Below are 24,238 nucleotides of genomic sequence, written 5' to 3'. Positions count from 1 at the left end.
TAATTTTTCTAGATTGGGGTTGAGTCTTTATTTCCTCGAGATGGAACTGTTTTCAAATACAGGTGATGTAAACATTCTTTTCAATTTCAAAGTTTCATGAAATCAGGTCACGTGTCAAGAGTGTTCAAATGTCACCTTGTACCAACAGCAGGACAATGAAATTCTGACTAGCTGAAGCTTAACGTAAATGTAATGGCACATTCAAAACCGAAAACAACATTTCAATAATCCACTTCAACAGTAGAAGCCAGTATGCTAATTTCCATGACATCAAGGATTATTTAAATCAATTTACACAGCTCTTTAACATAATTGCAATATCAGAAACTTGGATCAACAGTGTAAGGGACATGGATTTTGAACTCGAAGGATATGAACTGATTTGTATGAACAGAAAAAACAAAAATGGTGTTGGTGTAGCTCTTTATGTAAACATGAATTATAATTATAAGGTGGTGGAAGAAATCTCAACTGTGGTGGATAATGTACTTGAATGTGTTACAATAGAAATATGTATGGGAAAAAAAAATGTAATTGTGAGTTGTATATATAGAACATCTGGGTCTAATATAGACACATTTAAAGACTGGATGGAGGAACATTTTACAAAAACAAAACATAAAGTTATGTTTATCTGCGGCGACTTCAATATTGATTTGCTAAATCCAAATAATCATAAAATGACTGAGGAATTTATCAATACATTGTACAGTATCAGCCTTTATCCCAAAATCACCAGACCCAGTCGGATTACTTCCCATTGTGCTACATTAATTGATAATATATTTACTAATGATATAGATAACAATACAGTAGGAGGATTATTAGTAAATGACATCAGTGACCACCTTCCAGTTTTTACAGTTTATAACAGCAACTACGGAAAAAAAAAAGCGGTACAATAAACAAGAATACCGAAGGGTTAGGACAGAAGAGTCCATGGTTGCACTTAAAAATGATTTACTTGCACAAAACTGGGAATTAATATATAAAGAAAATGATATTGATAAAGCTTATGACAAATTTTTAAGAATATTTAAAATACTATATGATAAAAATTGTCCAATTGAAACAATGACTTAGACGAAGGGATTAAAAGTACCATTAGCAAATTTGCAGATGATACTAAGCTGGGGGGTAGTGTGAATTGTGAGGAAGATGCAATAAGGCTGCAGGGTGACTTGGACAGGTTGTGTGAGTGGGCGGATACATGGCAGATGCAGTTTAATGTAGATAAGTGTGAGGTTATTCACTTTGGAAGTAAGAATAGAAAGGCAGATTATTATCTGAATGGTGTCAAGTTAGGAGGAGGGGGAGTTCAACGAGATCTGGGTGTCCTAGTGCATCAGTCAATGAAAGGAAGCATGCAGGTACAGCAGGCAGTGAAGAAAGCCAATGGAATGTTGGCCTTCGTAACAAGAGGAGTTGAGTATAGGAGCAAAGAGGTCCTTCTACAGTTGTACCGGGCCCTGGTGAGACCGCACCTGGAGTACTGTGTGCAGTTTTGGTCTCCAAATTTGAGGAAGGATATTCTTGCTATGGAGGGCGTGCAGCGTAGGTTCACTAGGTTAATTCCCGGAATGTCGGGATTGTCGTATGTTGAAAGGCTGGAGCGATTGGGCTTGTATACACTGGAATTTAGAAGGATGAGGGGGGATCTTATTGAAACATATAAGATAATTAGGGGATTGGACACATTAGAGGCAGATAACATGTTCCCAATGTTGGGGGAGTCCAGAACAAGGGGCCACAGTTTAAGAATAAGGGGTAGGCCATTTAGAACGGAGATGAGGAAGAACTTTTTCAGTCAGAGAGTGGTGAAGGTGTGGAATTCTCTGCCTCAGAAGGCAGTGGAGGCCAGTTCGTTGGATGCTTTCAAGAGAGAGCTGGATAGAGCTCTAAAGGATAGCGGAGTGAGGGGGTATGGGGAGAAGGCAGGAACGGGGTACTGATTGAGAGTGATCAGCCATGATCGCATTGAATGGTGGTGCTGGCTCGAAGGGCTGAATGGCCTACTCCTGCACCTATTGTAAAAAAAAAAAAATTTAAAAAATATTGTAGAGAAATAAAGTATAAAGATAATCATTGGATGTCAAAAGGATTGCTAAATGCCTGCAAAAAGAAAAACACTATACAGAGAATTCATTAAACATAGAATTATAGAAGCAGAAAATAAATATAAGAAATATAAAAACAAGTTAACTAATATCATGAGAAATCGTAAGAAAGAATATTATAATAAACTATTAGAAAACAATAAACACAACATTAAGGGTATATGGAATATATTAAACAGCATAATTAGAAATAACTCTAGACAGATTAATTACCCGCAGTATTTTATAGAAAATGATAAGACTCTAAATAACATGGATGACGTGGTTAATAAATGTAATAATTTTTTTGTAAGTGTTGGACCTAATTTAGCAGAACAAATCCCAGATGCGGTGACATCTAATGATAATCTTATAGAAACAAATCCAAGTACATAATGTTTCTTAAACCGGTAGAAGAAATGGAGATTGTAGATATTGTTAATAAATGCAAAAATAAAACATCCACTGATTATAATGAGACAGATATGAAAATAGTAAAAAAAGGTAATTGATGGGATTTCTAAACCACTAACACACATTTTTAACTTATCATTACAAACCGGTCAATTTCCCAATAATATGAAAATAGCTAAAGTTATTCCGCTGTATAAAACTGGAGATAAACACCACTTCACAAATTACAGACCTGTCTCTCTTCTCCCACAGTTCTCTAAAATTCTGGAAAAACTTTTTGTCAACAGATTAGACAATTTCATAGATAAGCACAATTTACTCTCTAATAGTCAATATGGATTCAGAAGTAACCGGTCAACATCACTAGCTTTAACAGAACTCATTGAACAAATCACAAATTCTATAGATAAAAATAAATATGCTGTTGGGGTATTCATTGATCTAAAAAAAGCATTTGATACAATAAATCATGAAATATTAATCAATAAATTGGAACTGTATGGGATTAGGGGGTTGGCTTTAGAGTGGGTCAGAAGTTATTTAAAGAACAGGAAACAATTTGTGAAGATGGGAGAATATCAGTCTGGATGTTTGGACATTGTGTGTGGAGTCCCCCAGGGGTCATTGTTGGGTCCTAAACTCTTCATCATCTACATCAATGATATATGTAAATTATCAAAAATATTGAAATTCATCCTATTTGCTGATGACACTAACATTCTTGGTTCTGGTGAAAATTTACAGCAACTTTTGGACAGTATCACTTCAGAATTTTGCAAAATTAAAAAATGGTTTGACATTAACAAATTATCACTAAACTTGAGCAAAACAAAAATTATGATATTTGGGAACAGTAAAATAAACAATCAAGCACAGGTACAGATAGAGGGTGTTAACATAGAAAGAGTAAATTAAACTAAATTCCTTGGGGTGATAATAGACGAAAAAATTTGCTGGAAATCTCACATTAAACATATCCACAGTAAACTATCTAGAAGCATTTCAGTTCTGGCCAAAGCAAAACATTTCCTAGATAACAAATCACTTTGCATTCTGTTCTGTTCACTAGTTTCACCTTATTTAAGTTACTGTATAGAGGTGTGCGGAAGTACATATATAAGTTCACTACAACCACTATTCATACTGCAAAAAAGAGCCATTAGAATAATTCATAATGTCGGTTTTTGTGAACACACCAACTCATTATTTATAAAGTCTAAAATAATCAAATTTTATGACATTGTGGAATATCAAACAGCTCAATTCATGTACAAAGTGAGAAACAATTTGCTACCAAGTAACTTACAGGAAATGTTTTATGAAAGAGAGGGGGGGTATAATTTAAGGGGAACATTAAATTTCAAGATTCGCAATACTCGAACAACAATGAAAAGATTTTCTATATCAATCAGTGGAGTAAAGCTATGGAACAGAATGAATGCGGAATTAAAACAATGTTCAAACATCATCCAGTTTAAAAACAAATATAAACACATGATTTTGTCTAGGTACAGTGAGGAGGGGGATTAACAGTCACCAGGGGTCGACATATAATAACACATCATTATTTAAATAGGTATATCTATATGAACATATAAGGGTGTATGAGTATTTTTGTATTAATATTTGACTTATTATACGGGTGGGTGACTATATTTATATTTATATTTTGTATGTAAATGGTCGGGTATATGTATATATATGATTGGCCTAATGTATGTATATATATCAGATGTAGTTAATATAGACATTATTGTGTAAATAGGTATATTCATATGATTGTAGGGGTGAGTGAGTATATATGTAGTTATATATGTATTTTAGGTATTAGTTATTATAGATAATACTTGATAAATATTGATTAGGGAATGGGGGTAGGATTAAATAAGTTCACACTTCTTCCTACTCCTTTTCGCACATGTAAAGACGTTAAGTAATGGATGAAATTCTTTATATTTCTTCTGTTTTTTTTGTTTATTTTGTTTTTTAATTGATGTCTTTTAACATGTACGAAATAAAATGATAGAATGAAAAGAATGAATGAGATTACATTGATAATATATGATAAACAAGAGTAAGACGAAGTAGTGTTAGTGTTCGTCTGAAGAAGGGTCTCGACCCGAAACGTCACCCATTCCTTCTCTCCAGAGATGCTGCCTGCACTGCTGAGTTACTCCAGCATTTTGTGTCTATTTCCGATAAAGTAATAAGCGTGATACTAGCATAGAAGCAAAGAAACAGAGCATAGTAGGCCATTCAGCCCTTCGAGCCAGCACCGCCATTCAATATGATCACGGCTGATCATCCAAAATCAGTACCCTATTCCTGCTTTCTCCCCATGGTGTGTTTATGCTGCTAGATATTTCAAACAGCTTTTCTCATACCTATGAGAAGAAAATGAATAGCTTTGATTTAAGTCCACAATGGATGTGGACGGATCTGACAAAGATTCATAATATTCCATGTTTACTCCATCGATTCAAGGTCGATGTAGTGGAGGACAAAATGTGTAGGAAGGAACTGCAGAGACACAAAATGCTGGAGTAACTCAGCGCGATAGGCAGCATCTCTGGAGAAAAGGACATTTCAGTCTGAAGAAGGGTTCCGACCTAAAATGTCTCCTACTCCTTTTCTCCAGAGAGGCTGCCTGACCCGCTGAGTTACTCCAGCCGTTTGTGCCTCTCTTAATTAGTTTAGTTTAGTTCGGAGATACAGCGTGGAAACAGGTCCTTCGGCCCACTGAGTCCGCGCCCACCAGCGATCCCCGCGCAATAATGCAATCCTACACGCACGAGGGACAATTAACAAATTTTACCAAGCCAATTAACCATCATACCTGCATATCTTTGAAGTGTGGGAGGAAACTGGAGATCCCGGACAAATCCCACGCACGTCACGGAGAGAAAGTACAAAATCTGTGCGGACAGCACCCGTGGTCAGGATCAAACCCGGGGTTCTGGAGCTATAAGGCAGCAACTCTACCGCTGCGCCACTGTGCCGCCCTATGTATTCGAAGAGTTTTGCCCAAGCAACCATATGGAGTTATAGAGACACATAGCTTAGAAATAGGCCCTTCAAAGCAACTTGTTTCATGTGCCCATCCAAATAAACAAGATATGAAATCTATGACTAATAGAACATAGAAGAGTACTTACTGCACATGAAAGGGTGGCACGGTGGCGGTAGAGTTGTTGCCTTACAGTGCTTGTAACGCCAGAGACCCGGGTTCCATCCTGACTATGGATGCTGTCTGTACAGAGTTTGTACGTTCTCCCTGTGACCGCGTGGGTTTTCTCCGGGATCTCCGGTTTCCTCCCACACTCCAAAGACGTACAGGTTTGTAGGTTAATTGACTTGGCATAAGTATAAATTGTCCCTAGTGTGTGTAGGATAGTGTTAGACAATAGATAATAGACAATAGGTGCAGGAGTAGGCCATTCGGCCTTTGGAGCCAGCACCACCATTCAATGTGTGCGGGAATCGCTGGTCGGTGAGGACTCGGTGGGCTGAAGGGCCTGTTTCCGGGCTCTATCTCTAAAACTAAAACTAAAACATCGTGAACAAGTAACTTCAGCCCACTATGTTGGTGCCAAACATGATGACAAATTAAACTAACTGTCTGCGCGTGATCCATATCCCTCCACTTCCATTCGCTGCGAATCCAGGTGCCTATCTAAAAGCCTCTAAATGCCACTATCGTATCTGCTTCCATCACCACCCCTAGATGCCTGCACCCACCACCCTCTGTGTAAAAAAAACCTGACCCACACATCCCCTTTAAACTTTGCACCTCTCACCTTAAAGCTATGCTTTCCAGTCTTTGACAGTTCCACACTAAGAGAAAGGTTCTGACTCTCTACCCTATCTATGCCTCTCATAATTTTATCTACTTCTACCAGGGGCAGCACGGTGGTGCAGCGGTAGAGTTGCTGCCTTACAGCGCCAGAGAACACGGGTTCAACCCTGACTACGGGTGCTTGTCTGTACATTCTCCCTGTGACCTGCGTACGTTTTCTCTGAGATTTTCAGTTTCCTCCCACACTCCAAAGACGTACAGGTTTGGTGGTTAAAATTCGGATTTAAAAAAAAATTGTCCTTAGTGTGTCGGATAGCGCTAGTGTACGGGGTGATCGCTGGTCTGCGTGGACTCGGTGGGCCGAAGGGCCTTTTTCCATGCTGTACCTCTAAACTAAACTAAACTAAAGGTCTCCCCTCAACTTCTGACTTTTCAGAACAAAAACAATCCAAATGTTTTCAACCTTTCCTTATAGCTAATCACCCTAATCTGGGCAGCATTCTGACAAACCACGTTTGCCACCACTACAAATGCTCCACCTCCTTCTGACTCAATCTGTAAAACAGTGCATTCTAGAAGTTTCTGGGACAATTAAATATGCAACACACTGAGTTGATCGAAGATTTAGTCATTACTTCGAAAATCTCACTCATTTATACTGTATGATTAGATTCTACATTCACTTTGTAATAGGGGTGCCAACTATCCACTCCCAAATACAGGACAAGGTGAAGTCACCGTCCCGCGCCCCACGTAACCTCACCCAGCCAGCGGCCATGTGCTCCCGCTCCACCGATGGTGGCGGCCCGAGCCGGGAGGCGGGTTGCTACGCAACCGTCGTTAGGCGGGGCCCGGGCCTCCGGGCCTACACTGTCCAGAATGAAAATGTCAGAAACCTAGAGTGTCGGGGTCTAAACTGTCAGGACCTACAGCGTCGGGGCCTACAGCGCCCCCCCCGGGCCTAATACGGGACAAGGGCGGTCCCGTACGGGACAAACCAATTTAGCCCAAAATACGGGATATCCCGGCTAATATGGGACAGTTGGCAACCCTACTTTGTAAGATAAGAAAATAACTGCAGATGCTGGTACAAATCGAAGGTATTTATTCACAAAATGCTGGAGTAACTCAGCAGGTCAGGCAGCATCTCTGGAGAGAAGGAATGGGTGATGTTTCGGGTCGAGACCCTTCTTCAGACTGAAGTAAGACTTTGTAAGATAATAATTGGTTGTTTGGAAAAGAAAGTCTTTTATATCCATGGATAGAACATCACTGGTAACAGCCCCATAATTTAAAACAAAATTACGTGACAGTTCAAAGTCCACAGCCATCCGGAGTAGTAGAGGGAATGAATAAAACATTGAAGAAAAACAGGATGAGAGCAATCCAACTAAATACTGGTTTGCAGCATATGAGTGTTCGGTCTAGTTTAGTTTAGAGATATAGCGCGGAAACAGGCCCTTCAGCCCACAAAGTCCGTACAGCCCAGTGATCACCCCGCACACTAGCACTATCCTACACACACTAGGGACAATTTTACTTTTCTACCAAGCCAATTAACCTACAAACCTGTACGTCATTGGAATAGTTCGAGATTATTCGTACTATTAGTCATCGACCACAGTTTCGGATGTAAGACAATCTGTAAGACAATGGAGGCACAAGAAATTACAGATGCTGGAATCCTGAGCAAAACACAAACTCTTTTCCCTGGAACACAAGAGGCTGAAGGGAGATCTTGTCGAGGTGTATAAGATCATGAGGGAAATGGATAGGGTGAATGCACAGCTTCTTATACCTAAAGTAGGGGAATCGAGAACCAGAGGACATAGGTTTAAGGTGAGGGGGAGAAGATTTAACAGGAATCTGAGGGGTATCCTTTACACACAAAGGGTGGTGGGTGTATGGAACAAGCTGCCGGAGGAGGTAGTTGAGGCAGGGACTATCGTAAAGTTTAAGAAACAGTTAGACAGGTACATGGATAGGACAAGTTTAGAGGGATATGGACCAAACGCGGGCAGGTGGGACTCGTGTAGCTGGGGCATGTTGGCCGGTGTGGGCAAGTTGGGCCGAAGAGCCTGTTTCCGTGCTGTATCACTCTAATGAGAATGATCAGCCATGATCACATTGAATGGGGGGTGCTGGCTCGAAGGGCCGAATGGCCTACTCCTGCACCTATTATCTAAGTCTATGACTCTATGACTCTTTCACTTTATTAAGATCATCCTAATATCCATTGCATTGACCAGCTGACCCTTTATTATTTGTATGCTATTAACTGGAACATTTGGCAATATTAATTGCAGTGTATGAGTACAACATGGAATATTTTGTACGGTATTTTTTGTTGTCAGATTGGAAGAATCTGTTGAAGACATTCATCCAATCCAACTGTGTCCAGGTGGGAACTGGACTGATCTTTCACCTCATGATGGAGCTCCTTTCTAAATCAGGTACTGCAAACCTTGTCGTACATTGTTCTTCTGCTGACGACGTAACAATTATTTACCTTAAAGCTGCCTTCATTCTTCATATATAAAAATCTCCCCCACTTCAAACTTTAGATGAATTGTGTTTTGAATTTCAAAAACAAGAGGGCACTGTTAAAGACTAGAGGGCATAGCTTTGAGCGGTGCCTGCTCGAAGGGCCGAATGGCCAACTCCTGCACCTACTGTCTATTGAGATAAGAGGGGCAAGGTTTAAAGGAGAAATGCAGGACAAGTTATTTATACAGATGGTGGTGGCTGCCTGGTCTGATAAGAACTTGTTGGATATGCAGAGAATGGAGGAATAGGGCTCATCAGCACACATCAGAGATTAGTTTCTTTTAGCATCATGTTCGGTACAGACGCTGTTCTCGATTATAATCATGTATCGGCTTGCCGCTGGCTGGTTAGCGAGCAACAGAAGCTTTTCACTGTACCTCGGTACATTTAACAATAAACTAAACTGAACTGCTATATCTACATGATTTGGACGTAAATATAGATTCCCTACAACTCTCACCAACTTCTACAGATGCGTCGTAGAAAGCATTTTATCAGGATGCATCGCAGCACGGTTTGGGAACAGCTCCATCCATGACTCACAAGAAATAGCAGAGAGTTGTGGACGCAGCCCAGACCATCCCACAAACCAACCTCCCTTCCATCGACTCAACTCGATCTTCACCTCGCGCTGCCGCGGCAAGGCCAGCAGCTTAATCTAGGACCAGTCTCAGCTCGGTCACTCCCTCTTAGAAACATAGAAACATCGAAAAAAGGTCAGGAGGAGGCCATTCGGCCCTTCGAGACAACACCGCCATTCATTGTGATCATGGCTGATCATCCACAATCAGTAACCTGTGTCTGCCTTCTCCCAATATCCCTTGATTCCACTAGCCTCCTAGAGCTCTATCTAACTCTCGGGCACAGTGTCTGGATACACGGGCACAGTGTCTGGAATCACAGAGACCGTGTCTGGATACACGGGCACAGTGTCTGGATACACGGGCACAGTGTCTGGATACACGGAGACAGTGTCTGGATACACGGAGACAGTGTCTGGACACACGGAGACAGTGTCTGGATACACGGAGACAGTGTCTGGACACACGGAGACAGTGTCTGGATACGCGGAGACAGTGTCTGGACACGCGGGCACAGTGTCTGGATACACGGAGATAGTGTCTGGACACACGGAGACAGTGTCTGGATACACGGGCACAGTGTCTGGATACACGGAGACAGTGTCTGGATACACGGAGACAGTGTCTGGACACACGGAGACAGTGTCTGGATACACGGAGACAGTGTCTGGACACACGGAGACAGTGTCTGGACACACGGAGACAGTGTCTGGATACGCGGAGACAGTGTCTGGACACACGGGCACAGTGTCTGGATACACGGAGATAGTGTCTGGACACACGGGCACGGTGTCTGGATACACGGGCACAGTGTCTGGATACACGGAGACAGTGTCTGGATACACGGAGACAGTGTCTGGACACATGGAGACAGTGTCTGGATACACGGAGACAGTGTCTGGACTCACGGGCACAGTGTCTGGATACACGGAGACAGTGTCTGGACACACGGAGACAGTGTCTGGACACACGGGCACAGTGTCTGGATACACAGAGACAGTGTCTGGATACACTGAGACGGTGTCTGGACACACGGGCACAGTGTGACACAGTGGTGGGAGATGCACTGAGTCCTTCTCCCAGAGTAAGCGAATCGAGGACCGGTGAACGGTCACGGTGGCGCAGTGGTAGAGTTGATGCCTTACAGGGAATGCAGCACCGGAGACCCGGGTTTGATCCCGACTACAGGCGCTGTCTGTACGGAGTTTGTACGTTCTCCCCGTGACCTGCGTGGGTTTTCTCCGAGATCTTCAGTTTCCTCCCACACTCCAATGACGTGCAGGTTTGTAGGTTCATTGGCTGGGCAAATGTAAAAATTGTCCCTAGTGGGTGTAGGATAGTGTTAATGTGCAGGGATCGCTGGTTGGCGCGGACCTGTTTCCACGCTATTTCTTTAAACAGACGTAGGTTTGAGTGGAATAGATTTAATAGGAATCTGAGGGGTAACCTTTTCACACAAAGGGTGGTGGGTGTATGGAACGAGCTGCCAGAGGTAGTAGTTGAGGCTGGGACTATTGCAACATTTAAGAAACAGTCAGACAGGTACATGGATAGGGCAGGTTTGGAGGGATATGGGCCAAACACAGCCAGGTGGGACTAGTGTAGATGGGGCATGTTGGCTGGTGTGGGCACGTTGGATTGAGGTTTCCATGCTGCATCACTCTATGACCCACACCACCTTGTCCATTCTCCATAAATGCCCCATCTAAGCTGGTTGCATCTGCTTGCATTTGGCCCATATCCCTGTGAATCTTTCCTATCCATGTACCTGTCTTTTAACTGCTGTTATCGTACCTGTCTCAACTATCTCCTTTGATTTGGCATAATTTATTGTTGCAGCTGTAAGAAAAGTTAGTTCGGCCATATTTCTGTGGAATTCTCTGCCTCAGAAGGCAGTGGAGGCCAATTCTCTGACAAAATTTGGCATATTTTGTGCTGTTCTGGTGACCAGAGAATATGTGGAGACTGTTGAAACTCATCCCATTAACAACCAAATCCAAGTGTTTGTGACTCAATGCTTGGGGCAATGCATCCCATTCCACACACTCACTCCCATCACCTGAACTCAAATGACCAGTGTCGTGTTTGTTAGTCCAATAAGCAAGTCTTTTATTCTAAAGAAGGGTCTCGACCCAAACGTCACCCATCCCTTCTCGCCAGAGATGCTGCCTGTCCCGCTGAGTTATTCCAGCATTTGGTGACCATCTTTAATAGAAGGGAGGTTGGTTTGTGTGACGGTCTGGGCTGCGTCCACAGTTTGCTGCAATTTCTTGCAGTCTTGGATTGAGCTGTTGCCAAACCAAGCTGTGATGCATCCCGATAAACTGCTTTCTCTGCTGCATCTGTAGAAATTGGTGAGAGTTGTCGGGGACATGCCAAGCTTCCTAAGTTTTCTAAGGAAGTAGAGGTGTTGGTGTGCTTTCTTGGTCGCTGCTTCAATATGGGAAGTTACTCCAGCATTTGGTGACTATGTTCGGTTTAAACCAGTATCTGCACTACCCTCCGACACTAAGTCCTTTATTGTTTGAATGCCTATGACTTGTGACATTTGACAAAGTGAAGTCAAGTGCAGAGATGAAAGTTTCTTTGGAATATATTTTAACCTCATGTTTTGCTTCAGATTGGAATGAATTATTGACGAATTTCATCTGTATCAGTTGTCTGCAAGTCGGAGCCGTATTTATGTTTCTCCTTTCAAAACCAGGTGATGTAAATGGTTTTATACATATGTTGTTGAACTTTCAGAAATATAGAAACAGAAAATAGGTGCAGGAGGAGGCCATTTGGCCTTTCGAGCCAGCACCGCCATTCATTGTGATCATGGCTGATCATCCACAATCATTAACCCGTGCCTGCCTTCTCCCCATATCCCTTGATTCTGCTAGCCCCGAGAGCTGTATCTAACTCTCTTTTAAATTAATCCAGTGAATTGGCGTCCACTGCCTTCTGTGGCAGAGAATTCCACAAATTCACAACTCTCTGGGTGAAAAAGTTTTTTCTCGCCTCAATTTTAAATGGCCTCCCCTTTATTCTTAGACTGTGGCCCCTGGTTCTAGACTCCCCAACATTGTGAACATTTTTCTTGTATCTAGCTTGTCGTCCTTTTATAATGTTATACGTTTCTATAAGATCCCCTCTCATCCTTCTAAATTCCACTGAATACAAGCCCAGTCTTTCCAATCTTTCCTCATATGACAGTCCTGCCATTCCGGGGATTAACCTCATGAACCTACACTGCACTGCCTCGATAGCAAGGATGTCCTTCCTCAAATTAGGAGACCAAAACTGCACACAATACTCCAGATGTGGTCTCACCAGGACCCTGTACAACTGCAGAATTACCTTCTCCCCTCTCACATCAGGTAAGAGGTACAGAAGTGTGAAAACTCACACCTCCAGATTCAGGAAGTTTCTTCCTAGCTGTTATCGGGCAACTGAACCATCCCATCACCAATGAGTGGTCCTGAGCTTCCATCTACCTCAGTAGAGACCCTCGGACTATCTTTAATTGGACTTTATCGGTTTTTATCTTGCACTAAATGTTATAACCTCCTTCATGTATCTGCACACTGTGGGCTGCTTGGTTGTAATCATGTATAGTCTTTACGCTGACTGGATAGCATGAAACAAAACAGCTTTTCACCGTACTTTGCACTAAACTAAACTGCACTGGGTGAAGGTCTGATTAATGAATTTGCAGATGACACTGATGTTGGTGGAGTTGTGAATGGTGAGGAAGGTTGTCGGAGGATACCGCAACATATCAATCAGTTGGATATTTGTGTGTAAAAATGGTAGATGAAGTTTAATCCAGACAAATGTGAGCTAATGCATTTTGGAAGCCGACTCTTCGGAGCACAGATATACAGAAGGACCTTGGGGATTCAAGCCCGTAGCTGCCTAATGATGGCAATAAAATGAATAGAACTTTAACGAAGGGATACAGCAGTTTAGTTTAGTTTATTTTAGTTTAGAGGCCCTTCGGCCCAACGAGTCCGTGCATTATCGTGACCCGCGTGGGTTTTCCGTGGGTGCTCCGGTTTCCTCCCACTCTCCAACGACGTACAGGTTTGTCGGTGAATTGGCTTTGGTAAAATTGTAAATTATCCCTAGTGTGTAGGATAGTGCTAGTGTACGGGATCGCTGGTCGGCACGGAGTGGGTGGGCCGAAGGGCCTGTTTCCACGCTGTATCTCCAAACGAAATTAAATTAAACGTCTGCTTCCACCTTTTGAAACATACCTAAATTCCCATTCCACTTCCATTGTGTTATAAGGGTATAAGGTCATAAGTGATAGCAGCAGATTTAGGCCATTCGGCCCTTCGTGTTGGCCCACTGGAAATTGGAGGAACAGAACCTCATATTTCGCCTGGGCAGCTTGCAGCCCAGCGGTATGAACATTGACTTCTCCAACTTTAGATAGTTCCTCTGTCCCTCTCTTCCCCTCCCCCTTCCCAGATCACCCACTGTCTTCCTGTCTCCACCTATATCCTTCCTTTGCCCCCCCCCTGACATCCGTCTGAAGGGTCTCGACCCGAAACGTCACCCATTCCTTCTCTCCTGAGATGCTGCCTGACCTGCTGAGTTACTCCAGCGTTTTGTGAATAAATACCTTCGATTTGTACCAACATCTGCAGTTATTTTCTTACACTATTCGATCATGGCTGATCTATCTCTGCCTCCGAACCCTATTCTCCTGCCTTCACCCCATAATCCCTTGACACCTCATAGAAACATAGATGCAGGAGGAGGCCATTCGGCCCTTCGAGCCAGCACCGCCATTCATTTGTGACCATGGCTGATCGTCCACAATCAGTAACCCGTGCCTGCCTTCTCCCCATACTCCTTGATTCCACTAGTCCCTAGAGCTATATCTGACTCTCTCTTAAATCCATCCAGTGATTTGGCCTCCACTGCCTTCTGTGGCAGAGAATTCCACAAATTCACAACTCTCTGGGTGGAAAACCTCCTGATATCTACTTCCCTCTGCTTGGCAGAGTTGCTTTGTGACGTTTCGAAGCACTTGGCAATGTTAAATGTGTCTATGGGAATGGTACTTGGAAATGTTTTTAACTTTACATTTTCCCTCAGATCGGAAGGACTTGTTCAAGTTGTTCACCACTAACGTTTTGATACAAATTGGAGTTGGCTTTTCCATACTTCTGATAACAGAACTGATTTCAAAAATAAGTAAGTAAACATTTTAGATTTATTTTCTCAATTAACAATGAATATGTGAAAATGTTAACCACAACAGAGTGCAGAATATAGTTCTCAATATTGTAGAACATCAGTTCCATGGGTAAATGAGGTCTTCTTTAGACTTTAGAGATATAGCGTGGAATCACACTATTTGGCCCATCGAGTCCGCGCCAACCAGTGATCACCCCGTACACTAACACTGTCCGACACACACTAGGGGCAATTATACCGAAGTCAATGAACCTATACGCCTGTACGTCTTTGGAGTGTGGGAGAAAACCGGAGCACCCAGAGAAAACCCACATGGACACGGGGAGAACGTACAAACTCCGTACAGACAGCACTCGCAGTCAGGATCAAACCGGGGTCTCTGGCGCTATAAGCCAGCAACTCTACCGCTGCGCCACCGTGCCACACTGAATCAAGTTTGTTTCTAATTTATCAAAGTTATTCTGAATCAATTTTATGTTTGAATTTTTTTTAAATGAGATTGTTATTGATAGGTCATACAGGAACCTGAAGTTAAAATAGGGAATTATTATTGAATCATAGGCTCTTGAAGAGAATTGGGAATAACATTGAAGAAGTAAAAGTGATGCAATGTGCAGGAAGGAACTGCAGATGCTGGTTTACACTGTAGACGCAAAATGCTGGAGTAACTCAGCAGGACAGGCAGCATCTCTGGAGAGAAGATATAGGTGATGTTTTGGGTCGAGACCCTTCTTCAGGTCCTTGCTGCCTGATCCACTGAGTTACTGCAACACTTTGTGTCTATCTTTGTGTCTATCTTTGCAGTTCTTTATCTCAGTCTGAAGACGGGTCTCGACACCCATTCCTTCTCTCCAGAGATGCTGCCTGTCCCGCTGAGTTACTCCAGCACTTTGTGTCTCTCTTTGGTATGAGCCATTATCTGCAGTTCTTCACCCATTCCTTTTCTCCAGAGATGCTGCCTGTCCCACTGAGTTACTCCAGCACTTTGCGTCTTAAGGTGATGCAGTGGTGTTTAACAGAAAGTGGAGGGTTAACTGGTAAAGCAGACGGAGAGAAAGAAGAATGTGAAAGTGATAAGGTTTAGATTTCAGTTTATTATTGTCGTGTTTACCAAGTACAGTAAAAAGTCTTGATAAGGTAGTAAAGAGGGAGCAAGCAAAAGCACTTTCACTTTTAAGATCATTTTCTAAATATATCCAGAGTAAACACATCACAAGAAAGGGCAGGTCATTTGCAGGTATTTGTCATCATAGTGGAGACACATAATAGTCATGCAGTCATACTGCATGAAAACAGGCCCTTCAGCCCAACTTGTCCACACCGACCAACATGTCCCATCTACACTTGTCCCATCTACCTGCCGTTGGCCCACATCCCACTAAACTTGCCCGATCCATGTACCTGTCTAATTGCATCTTAAACACCATGATTGTCCCTGCCTCAACTACCTCCTCTGGCAGCTCCTTCCACACACACACACCACCCTTTGTGTGAAAAACTTACCCCTCAGATTCCTATAAAATCTTTCCCCCTTTACCTTGAACATATGTCTTCTGGTTCTCGATTCCCCCATTCTGGGCAAGAGACTGTGCATCTACCCGATCTGTTCCTCTCATGATTTTCTACACCTCCAAGATCTTCCCAAATCTGTCTGACATACTAAATAAATAGACATCAAAATAGGGAAGAAGATATAACACTATATTGGAGCGGAGGATGCGGAGGGATCATATGGAGGTGTATAAGATCATGAGGGGAATAGATCATGTAGATGCACAGAGCCTTTGCTCAGAGTAAGGGAATCAAGAACTAGTGGACATAGGTTTTAAGGTGAGGAGGGGGGGGGGGAAGATTTATTAGGAACCTGAGGGGCAACTTTTCCATACAGATGGAGTGGGGTATATGGAACAAACTGCCAGTGGTGGTAGTTGAAGCAGGTACTATACCAAATTGCCTGATGGGAGAAGAGGGAGTGACCGGGGTGAGACTGGTCCTTGATTATGCTGGTGGCCTTGCTGAGACAACGTGAAGAATAGATGGAGTCAGTCTAAAGAAGGGTCTCAACCCGAAACGTCACCCATTCCTTCTCTCCAGAGATGTTGCCTGACCCGCTGAGTTACTCCAGCATTTTGTGATTCCTTCGATTTGTACCAGCATCTGCAGTTATTTTCCTGCGCATAGATGGAGTTAATGTCAATTGCAGTCAATAAATGCAGCTAGGAACATGCCTTACATTAATCTTGTGTTTTAAAATGTTTTAATCATTTTTTTCCGTAGATTGGAAGATATTTCTGATGACATTCATCTGCACCAGTTGCTTTCAAGTTCTCGCTGGGTTTTTCTGGCTTGTTTTCATGGCAATGATCTCAAACACAGGTAAAGTAAACCATTTGATTCCTTTTACTTTAGTTTAGTTTGGAGATACAGTGCGGAAACAGGCCCTTCGGCCCACCGAGTCCACACCGACCAGCGATCCCCGCACATTAACACAATCCTACACGCACACTAGGGATAATTTTACATTTACACCAAGCCAATTCACCTGCAAACCTGTACGTCTTTGGAGTTTGGGAGGAAACTGAAGATCTTGGAGAAAGCCCACCAAAGTTTAGTTTAGTTTAGAAATACAGCGTGGAAACAGGCCCTTCGGCCCACCGGGTTCACGCCGACCAGCGATCCCCGTATATTAACACTATCCTACACCCAATAGGGACAATTTTTACATTTACCAAACCAATTTACCTACATACCTGTACGTCTTTGGAGTGTGGGAGGAAATCGAGGATATCGGACAAAACCCACGCAGGTCAGGTCACAGAGAGAATGTACAAACTCCGTACAGACAGCACCCGTAGTCAGGATCGAACCCGGGTCTTTGGCGCTGTAAGCGCTGTAAGGCAGCAACTCTATGCTGTGCCACCCGCAGATTCTGTATAGATTCATTCACAAAATGCTGGAGTAACTCAGCAGGTCAGGCAGCATCTCGGGAGAGAAGGAATGGGTGACGTTTCGGGTCGAGACCCTTCTTCAGACTCTGCCTGTCTGCTCTGGAGAGATGGGAAGTGATCCCCATTTATGGACCTCTGCTATGGGAGGAGTGGGGTTGAACAGTAAGATAGGCAGGTAGAGCATCTTTCTGGACGATAATATCTAAAACTATGAGGCATGAGAGGAATAGATTGGGTAGACACAGAGTTTCTTGCCCTGAGCAGGGGAGTCGAGAACCAGAGGACATAGGTTTAAGGTGAGTGGAGGGGGGGAGGGGGGAGGAGGCTGATTTTATAGGAACCTGAAGGGTAACTTATTTACACAAAGGGGTGGTGAGTGTATGCAACAAGCTGCCAGAGGAGGTAGTTGAGGCAGGGACTATCGCAATGTTGAAGAATCATTTGGGCAGGTAGATTTGGATAGGACAGGTTGAGAGGGATATGGGCCAAATGCAAGCATTTGGGGCTAGTGGGGCATTTGGTCGGCATGGGCAAATTGGGCCGAAGAGCCTGTTTCCACACTGTATGATACTAAGACTCTACGCATAGAAAGAGTAGACAGTCTGAACCTTTTTCCCAAATAGAAATATCAAATACTAGAGGGCAGAGGTTTATGGTCAGAGGGGAAAAGTTTAAAGGTTTACGGTGGCGCAGTGCCTTACAGCGAATGCAGCGCTGGAGACCAGGATTCGATCCCGACTACGGGTGTTGCCTATATGGAGTTTGTACATTCTCCTCTGTGACCTGCGTGGGTTTTCTCCAAGATCTTCGGTTTCCTCCCACGCCCCAAAGACGTACAGGTATGTAGGTTAATTGGCTTGGTAAAAGTAAAAATTGTCCCTAGTGGGTGTAGGATAGTGTTAATGTGCGTCGATGGCTGCTTGGCACGGACCCAGTGGGCCGAAGGGCCTGTTTCTGTGCTGTATCTCTAAACTAAACTGTGACAGATACCCAGAATGCACTGCCGGGAGGACCACAGCTAACGGTCCTTCCGCTGCTGGACATTGAGGGGCTGTGTCTCATGGGGACAACAGACATACAAGGGAAGAGATGTGGGGAGCGAGTTTTTAACACAGTGAGTGGTGCGTTCCTGGAATGCACTGACAGGGTATGTTGGTGAAAGCAGATGCATGTGCCATTTCAGAACCTGTTATATAGGCACATGGTTATGCAGTGGATGGAGGGGTATAAATCGCATGCAGGCAGAGATTAGTCTAACTTGGCATCATGTTTGGCACCGATGGGGCAACACGGTGGCACAGCGTTAGAGTTGCTGCCTTACAGCGCCAGTGTCCCGAGTTCGATCCTGATTACGGGTGCTTGTCCGTAGGGAGTTTGCACGTTCTCCCCGTGACCAACGTGGGTTTTCTCTCGGACGTTTCGGTTTCCTTCCACACTCCAAAGACGCGCAGGTTTGTAGGTTAATTTGCCTTGGTAAAAACTGTCAATTGTCCCCAGTGTGTGGGATAGTGTTAATATGCAGGGATCGCTGCTTGACGTGGACTCGGTAGGCCGAAGGGCCTGTTTCCGCGCTGTATCTCTAAACTAAATCTAAGATGTCTCAGTTTTCTATTTTCATCCCAAATCCTTTCCCAATTCCTGGAAGAGTTTCTTGCAATATATGCTTCCTTGTTTTGGCATCTTGTTTGGTTTTGGTCATGTGAAGTAACACTGTTAAATCAGGTGTATAAACGCTAATGGGAGTGGTTGTTCACATTGTATTTTCCTCAGCTCAAAACAACGTGTTGGAAACCTTCATCAAAACGAACTGTATCCAAGTTGTAGCAGGCATTCTCTTTCTCATTGTCATGGAATTGGTTTCGAACGCAGGTAATGCCAGCCATCTTATGTTTTCTTCGAATTGGCTGAAAAGCAAGACTGCTAACCTGCAAATCTTTTCAATCTTCCAATATAAAATCTCTCCCATTTCCAGAGTTACGCAAACTGATTGTTCAACCAAATGTACCACTGTCGAGTGACCTGTTTGAGAAATGGGCCTCAGGTAAGCATGTAGTTCCTTCACACACACCAAATGGACAGGCCAGAGGGAGAACCATGAGCGACATTAGTCGTGAGTACAACATAGAAAAATAAACATAGCACAAAAAGTAAGGAAATTTGTGTTTGGTAGATTATTTCTTTGTTGTAACAATGCTTCTTGGCAATAAATCTTATACCGTTGGAAAGCCTGTTTATTTCCCTTTTAAATGGTGCCACATTTGTAAGGAACATGCATTTGTGGGATGAGCAGCAGAGCTGAGTATGTGGGTTGCACCCATTAAAAATCTGCCAAATCTTCTCTGCCAATGCCAAACAGCTTATTCTGCCATTGACTTTTGTTCGGTGTTCTTTGGTGGATTGGATGATTGAAGTCTGAAGAAACAAGACATATTGGCAATTTAACAATTTATTCATTTAATAAACAGGAGCCTCAGTAGCGTGTGGAAGAACCGTACACAGCCACAACAGCCTGGCACCTCCTCCTCATGCTGGTCACCAGCCTGGTCACACACTGTTGTGGGATGGCATCCCATTCTTCAACCAGCATTTGTCGCAAGTCAGCCAACGTGGCTGTGTTGGTCACTCTGGCACGAACAGCACGCCCAAGCTGATCCCACAAGTGTTCAATGGGGTTGAGGTCAGGACTGCTGGCAGGCCATTCCATCCTCTCCACTCCCAAATTCTGGAGGTAGTCTCTGAGAAACCCTGCTCTGTGGGGGCGAGCATTGTCATCTTGGAGGATAGAGTTTGGTCCCAGACTGTGGAGATATGGGATTGCCACTGGTTGCAGAATCTCATCTCGATATCTCTCTGCATTGAGATTGCCTCCAATGATGACAAGCCTCGTTTTTCCAGTGAGGGAGATGCCGCCCCACACCATCACACTGCCTCCACCAAAAGATGTTACTCTATCGGTGCAGCAATCAGCATAGCGTTCTCCACGTCTTCTCCACACTTTGACCCTATGATCCAACTGCCGTAGGCAGAATCTGGACTCACCGCTGAACATAACGTTCCTCCACATGTTCAGGTTCCAGTGCACGTGTTGCCGACACCAGCGCAAACGGGCCTGACGGTGAAGGGCAGTCATGGCAGGCCTCCTGGCAGCCCTATGAGACCGGAGGTCGGCTGCGTGCAGTCTGTTCCGAATTGTCTGGGCAGAGAGCCGTCAGCCATATCGTCCTGCAAACCTTGACCGCAAATCTGTAGAAGACAGCCTACGGTTCCTAAGTGCTGACAGGGTGAGGAAACGGTCTTCTTCAGGTGTCGTCTTCTTGGGACGCCCACTTCGCGGCCTGTCTCTGACATCCCCCGTTATATGGAACTTGGCCTTCACTTTGGAGATGGTACTAGGGCTCACTCCAAATAATGCCGCAACTTGGTTTTGCGGAACACCAGCTTGAAGTTGCCCTATCGCACGGGCCCTATCCAGATCAGTCAAACGTGGCATGCCGATTCTTGGAGCAGACAACTACTGACCACTGTAGCAGGGCCCATGCTCACAGATGCTGCCAATCAGGTGCCAATCAAGGTGTTCCTTACAAATGTGGCACCATTTAAAAGGGAAATAAACAGGCTTTCCAACGGTATAAGATTTATTGCCAAGAAGCATTGTTACAACAAAGAAATAATCTACCAAACACAAATTTCCTTACTTTTTGTGCTATGTTTTAGGTGCAGGATTAGGCTATTCGGCCCTTCAAGTCAGTACCGCCATTCAATATGATCATGGCTGATCATCTAAAATCAGTTACCCATTCCTGCTTTTTTCCCCATTTCCCTTGATTTCTTTAGCCCCAAGAGCTAAATCTAGCACTCTCTTAAAAACATCCAGTGAATTGGCCTCCACTGCCTTTTGTGGCAGAGAATTCCACAGATTCACAACTCTTTGAGTGAAGATGTTTTTTCCTCATCTCAGTCCTAAATGGTCTACCTCTTATTCTTAAACTGTGACCCCGATTCTGGACTCCCCCAACATCGGGAACATTTTTCCTGCATCTAGCATGTCCAATCCTTTAAGAATTTGATATGTTTCTATAAGATCCCCTCTCATCCTAAATTCCAGTGAATATCATGTATTGCGAAGATTAGAGATGAATCAGTGTAGTTTTAGCACAGAAGACCATTTCACTAATGGGTCTCTGCCACATTCTGACGGGGCCACTTTCCCCACTCTCATATGAATTAATCACCCTTAAATACCCATCCAATTTCTTTTAAGGCACCCTTTCAATATCTGCATCTTTCTGTTGTGATTCTTTGGTGACCATTTTTTTCCCCCTCAGATTTGAATAATTTATTGACGACATTCCTCATTTCCAATGGTGTCCAAGTTGCAGCTGGTTTCATCTTTCTTGTGCTGAAAGAACTGTTTTCAAAAACAGGTAATGTAAACAGTTTTACAATATAAATCTCGAGGAAACAGTAATTCGAGAACAATCTTCCACTCAAAACACCTTTTATTTTAACAAGCTCATGGCTGACCTTCTATTTGAAATCTATTTTCCTGCCCTGTTTCCAATTCCCTTCATTCCTCCGACATCTTTGGGTCGGTACGGTCGTGCAGCGGTAGAGTTGCTGCCTCACAGTGCCAGAGACCTTGGTTCGATCCTGACCACGGATGCTGTCTGTACGGAGTTTGTACGTTCTCCCTGTGACTGCGTGGGTTTTCTCCGGGTGCCCTGGTTTCCTCTCACATACCAAGGCCATACAGGTTTGTAGGTTGATTGGCTTCTGTAAATTGCTCCTCGTGTGTGGGATGCGAAAATGGGATAACATAGAACTAGTGTACGGATTACCGTTGGTCGGTGCGGACTTAGTGGGGCAGAGAAAGCCAATTGAGAGAAGGGGTAGGACAATGCATGGGAGGCAATAGGTGAACACAGACAAGGGGGGTTTTGTTAGGCAGTTGATTGGACAGAGGCCGGAGGTGAGAAAAAAGGTGTGAGATAAAAGGATTGAAGAGTTGTGAATTGTGAAGACAGAGGAAGAAATGTATGTGGGGAGGGAGGGGGACGGCAGAAATAGGTGGGGAGCAGAGGAAAGGGAAGAGGGGGAGAAAATGAAGCGGGAGAGGGGAGTTGTTATACATTACCTAAATCTGGAGAATTCAATGTTCTTACTGAACAGACACAAAATGCTGGAGTAATTCAACGGGACAGGCGTTGAAGGGAAGGATTGCGTGAAGTTTTGGAACGAGACCCTTCTTCAGACTGAGAGGCAGGGGAGATGGAGACATAGAGGTGTGGAGGATAAGGTGTGAAAACGAGTGATCAAAGGGGACGGAGATCAAGGAAAATGTAGAATGGATCGTTGTTAGCTGATGACAGACATAAATGCTGGAGTAACTCAGCGGGTCAGACAGCATCTGGGGAGATAAGGAATCGGTGGCGTTTCGGGCCGAGACCTTTCTTCATACCCGGCTGAGGGGAAGTGCCAACGAGGCGTACAATCAGTAAAATTTAATGAGGAGGACAGTGGAACTTACCATTCATTTCTTACCATTGAGTTGCAGCTACCCAAACAGAATATCAGGTGCTGTTCCTAAGTAGCTCTTTGTGCATTTATATTAGTGCACTCTAAACTCGTTCTATGGTCTCCATTTCTCTGCTCCCATCAAATTCAGTTTAACATCACAAGTACAATCTAAAGGGCCTGTCCCACTTAGGCGATTTTAAGGCGACTGCCGGCGACTAGGCTGTCGCCGACAGTTTGCCGGGGTGACGCGGGCATGATCATGAGGAGTCTTCAAAGAATCGTAATGGATCTCAGCGCAGGGGACTGACCCTTGGAGTGGCCCGATACCCAGGGACCGCCACAGGACCCTCCTCAAGAACCGGAGGTACGAAGCGGACAGGAGGGCGCACGAGGTGACCGGCCCAGGTGTGCACCACGCCCAGCGCAGGGACCGGCGACCAACCAACAGGTGGAGGGGACGGAGTAGACACTGGCGGGGGTAACGTGGACGGAGGGCGACCTCGCACAACTGGCACCGGCCAATCAATGACCACGTGTGCCGGCTTCAGCTGTGCAACCGAAACGGTCTCACTGTGACCCCCCATGTCCAGGACAAATGTGGATGAGCCGTGTTGCAGGACCCGGAAGGGGCCCTTGTATGGCCGCTGGAGGGGTGTCCGATGAGCGTCCCTGCGCAGAAAAACGAACTGGCAGTCCTCCAGAGCAGGAGGGACGTGCGGATGGAAGGACCCATGACGAGACGTGGGCACAGGCGCCAGCTTGCCCACCGTCTGCCGGAGACGTTGCAGGACGTCCGAAGGCTGCTCTACTTGACACTGTGCCGGTGGGATGCACTCGCCGGGAACCCATAAACCAACTCGGCGGGGAGGAGGCCAAGTCCTCTTTGGGTGCGGTGCGGATCCCTAGTAAAACCCACGGCAGGGCGTCCACCCAGTCTAGGTCAATGAGTCGTGCCTTCAGGGCAGCCTTCAGCTGGCGGTGAAACCGTTCCACCAAGCCGTTCGCCTGTGGATGATACGCCGTAGTGTGGTGTAGACGAACTCCCAGGAGGCGTGCCATGGCCGTCCACAGTTCCGACGTAAACTGAGGCCCCCGGTCGAACGTTATGTCCAGCGGCACCCCGAACCAGGCGATTCAGTGCGCCGC

The 24,238-nt window shown here is 44.5% G+C and overlaps 1 protein-coding gene across 1 annotated transcript; it reads left to right on the top strand.

Moving 5' to 3' along the window:
* Window positions 1-23,943, top strand: LOC144598353 (uncharacterized). Its single transcript, XM_078408418.1, has 9 exons — window positions 1-62; window positions 8,661-8,759; window positions 12,055-12,138; window positions 14,526-14,624; window positions 16,905-17,003; window positions 19,346-19,444; window positions 19,548-19,616; window positions 21,901-21,999; window positions 23,786-23,943. Exons 1-9 carry the CDS (start codon window positions 41-43, stop codon window positions 23,941-23,943), a joined length of 828 nt encoding a protein of 275 aa, XP_078264544.1. The 5' UTR covers window positions 1-40.
* Window positions 23,944-24,238: the final 295 nt, after the last annotated feature.

This window comes from Rhinoraja longicauda, chromosome 1 (genome assembly GCF_053455715.1).
Source record: "Rhinoraja longicauda isolate Sanriku21f chromosome 1, sRhiLon1.1, whole genome shotgun sequence".
Classification (NCBI taxonomy): Eukaryota; Metazoa; Chordata; class Chondrichthyes; order Rajiformes; family Arhynchobatidae; genus Rhinoraja; species Rhinoraja longicauda.
The sequence above is the reverse complement of the archived record's forward strand: the minus strand, read 5'-3'. Positions and strand labels throughout refer to the sequence as shown.

Coding starts and splice junctions, on each gene's coding strand:
- LOC144598353 (XM_078408418.1), top strand. CDS start 41: ATGGAACTGTTTTCAAATACAG. Junction 8,760..12,054: donor GGAGCTCCTTTCTAAATCAG/GTACTGCAAACC, acceptor GTTTTGCTTCAG/ATTGGAATGAATTATTGACG. Junction 19,445..19,547: donor GGAATTGGTTTCGAACGCAG/GTAATGCCAGCC, acceptor TCCCATTTCCAG/AGTTACGCAAACTGATTGTT.